General features: G+C 44.2%; 1 protein-coding gene across 1 annotated transcript; it reads left to right on the forward strand.

Annotated features, from left to right (window-relative positions):
- Window positions 1–707: 707 nt before the first annotated feature.
- Window positions 708–1215, forward strand: LOC104948845 (serine hydroxymethyltransferase, cytosolic-like; the record flags this gene model as incomplete). Its single annotated transcript, XM_010775064.1, has 2 exons — window positions 708–824; window positions 1003–1215. Coding segments are annotated over 2 exons (281 nt in total), but the record flags the coding sequence as incomplete, so codon positions are not given.
- Between the last annotated feature and the right edge of the window lie 770 nt (window positions 1216–1985).

A 1985-nucleotide genomic window follows, 5' to 3' on the forward strand; every position in this document is an offset into this window, starting at 1 on the left:
TTTGATGTAAGAATACATATTTATTGCCAGGAATACAAAAATGAATGTAATGAAGTTTTGGCGATTAGGCCCCGTTATGCAGGAGTATCATTCGGGAGGGGAGAACTGATCCGATGAAACCCACCGGGGTCTAGACCCTAGTGGTGGTGAATGGATGGTTGGGTTCGGTCTGAAGGGGAGGGGCTTAGCTTGACCCTGGTGGTGGTGAATGGATGGTTGGGTTCGGTCTGAAGGGGAGGGGCTTAGCTTGACCCTGGTGGTGGTGAATGGATGGTTGGGTTCGGTCTGAAGGGGAGGGGCTTAGCTTGACCCTGGATTCAGAGGGACAGGAGGTGAAAAAGGGTGGAGGAGGGTTGCATTCGAGTCATCTGAAATGACAGCTGTCAGAGGGGGAGAGCAGATTTAAAAGGGTTAGCGGAGCGCTATGATAGGTTTGTGAGAATAGAGCGAAGTGATTGGTTAAGCTGGGGAGTGACGCCCCGATCTCTTATTGAGAGGAGAGAGAGTAGTAACATAGAAATAGTAAATGAATCAGGAAAGACGGTCTTCCTGGTTGAACTTGCGCTGAGCTTCATTTGTTGCGATTGTCTATTAGTATAGTGTAATGTAGGGTATAATGTTGAAATACCCTGCAATAATGTGTTATTACTTTAGGGACATGTCACTAAGACCTACAGTTAATAGCCTCTTTTCCTCTTCCTGTGTAGGCGGCTCTGACAACCATCTGATCCTGCTGGACCTGCGCACTAAGGGAACCGATGGAGGACGAGCAGAGAAGGTTCTGGAGGCCTGTGCCATCGCCTGTAATAAGAACACCTGTCCAGGTAAAGTGTGTGTTTTAGCACTGATGATGTAATACATGCAGCTTTGTTTGTCCCTGGTGTGAGTAAAGCAGAATAAGCCTTTGTTTCTGAATGAGGCATGAGATGTAACCATTATGAAATACTTGTATAAATGTTTTTTCCCCTGGTTATGCAACTCTTCATGTTGTCACGTGTTCAGGGGATAAGAGTGCTCTGCGCCCGAGTGGTTTGAGGTTCGGCTCTCCAGCTCTGACCTCCAGAGGCTTGATGCAGGAAGACTTCGAGAAGGTGGCCGACTTCATTCACAGAGGTAATCTCCTTTTCTTTTGCTTTTCTATTACTATCCGGAGACCCACTTTGTGACAATGCCGGGTATCACAAGCACTAGTCAGGGCAACAAAATGGTAGAACTGCTTTCCATGCATTAAATGCTTTTAATGTTTTATTTATTAGGGATTCTTTGCAACACTTTTAATCAGAATCGGAAACAGGTTTATCACCAGGTAGTTTGACACATACGAGGAATTTGACTTGATGTCATGGTGCGTACATAAAAGTAAAACAAAAATGTAAAACACATATGGAGAACTATTTTAAGAAAACTATAATAATAACATTAAAAAATATAGTAAAATATAGCAGTATTTACATGGAATAAAATATGTGCAGTATAAAAAAACAACTGATATTGTGTGCATTAATGTAATGAGTAAGTCCCTCAGTTTAAAGAGCATCTTGCAGGTTTTTTTTTTGTGTTGAAACTAGCATTGGGATCCATGTTTATTAATACGTTACAGCGGCCGCTCTCCCCCTTGCGTCCCCTTTGTTACGTCACACGCGGGAGGTCACGTGCCGAGGCTTTTTTATGCGGAAGTGAACATTTCTTACAAAAACGACGCCAGATGTCACTGTAGTGTATATTTCTGTATATTTTTTTGAAAATCTAGTGTATTCATCATTTTCCTACACATTTATTCACAGGTGTCTTTAACCTGGAAGTTGCTCTTTAAGAGGGGACCCAATTATCCCAGTGGTGGCCGCCGGAGCTAACGGAGCCGCAGGGGGCTAGCTTCAGCCGGCGTCCCGGAGCTAGCCCGGCTCCGTTAGGTCCGGGGCCGGGCGGTGGAGTCCGTCTTTTCTTAACGTATGAATGACAAGCATTAAGAATAACAAAACATAGCT

This window comes from Notothenia coriiceps, unplaced genomic scaffold, assembly GCF_000735185.1.
Source record: "Notothenia coriiceps isolate Sejong01 unplaced genomic scaffold, NC01 NC01_scaffold00015277, whole genome shotgun sequence".
NCBI lineage: Eukaryota > Metazoa > Chordata > Actinopteri > Perciformes > Nototheniidae > Notothenia > Notothenia coriiceps.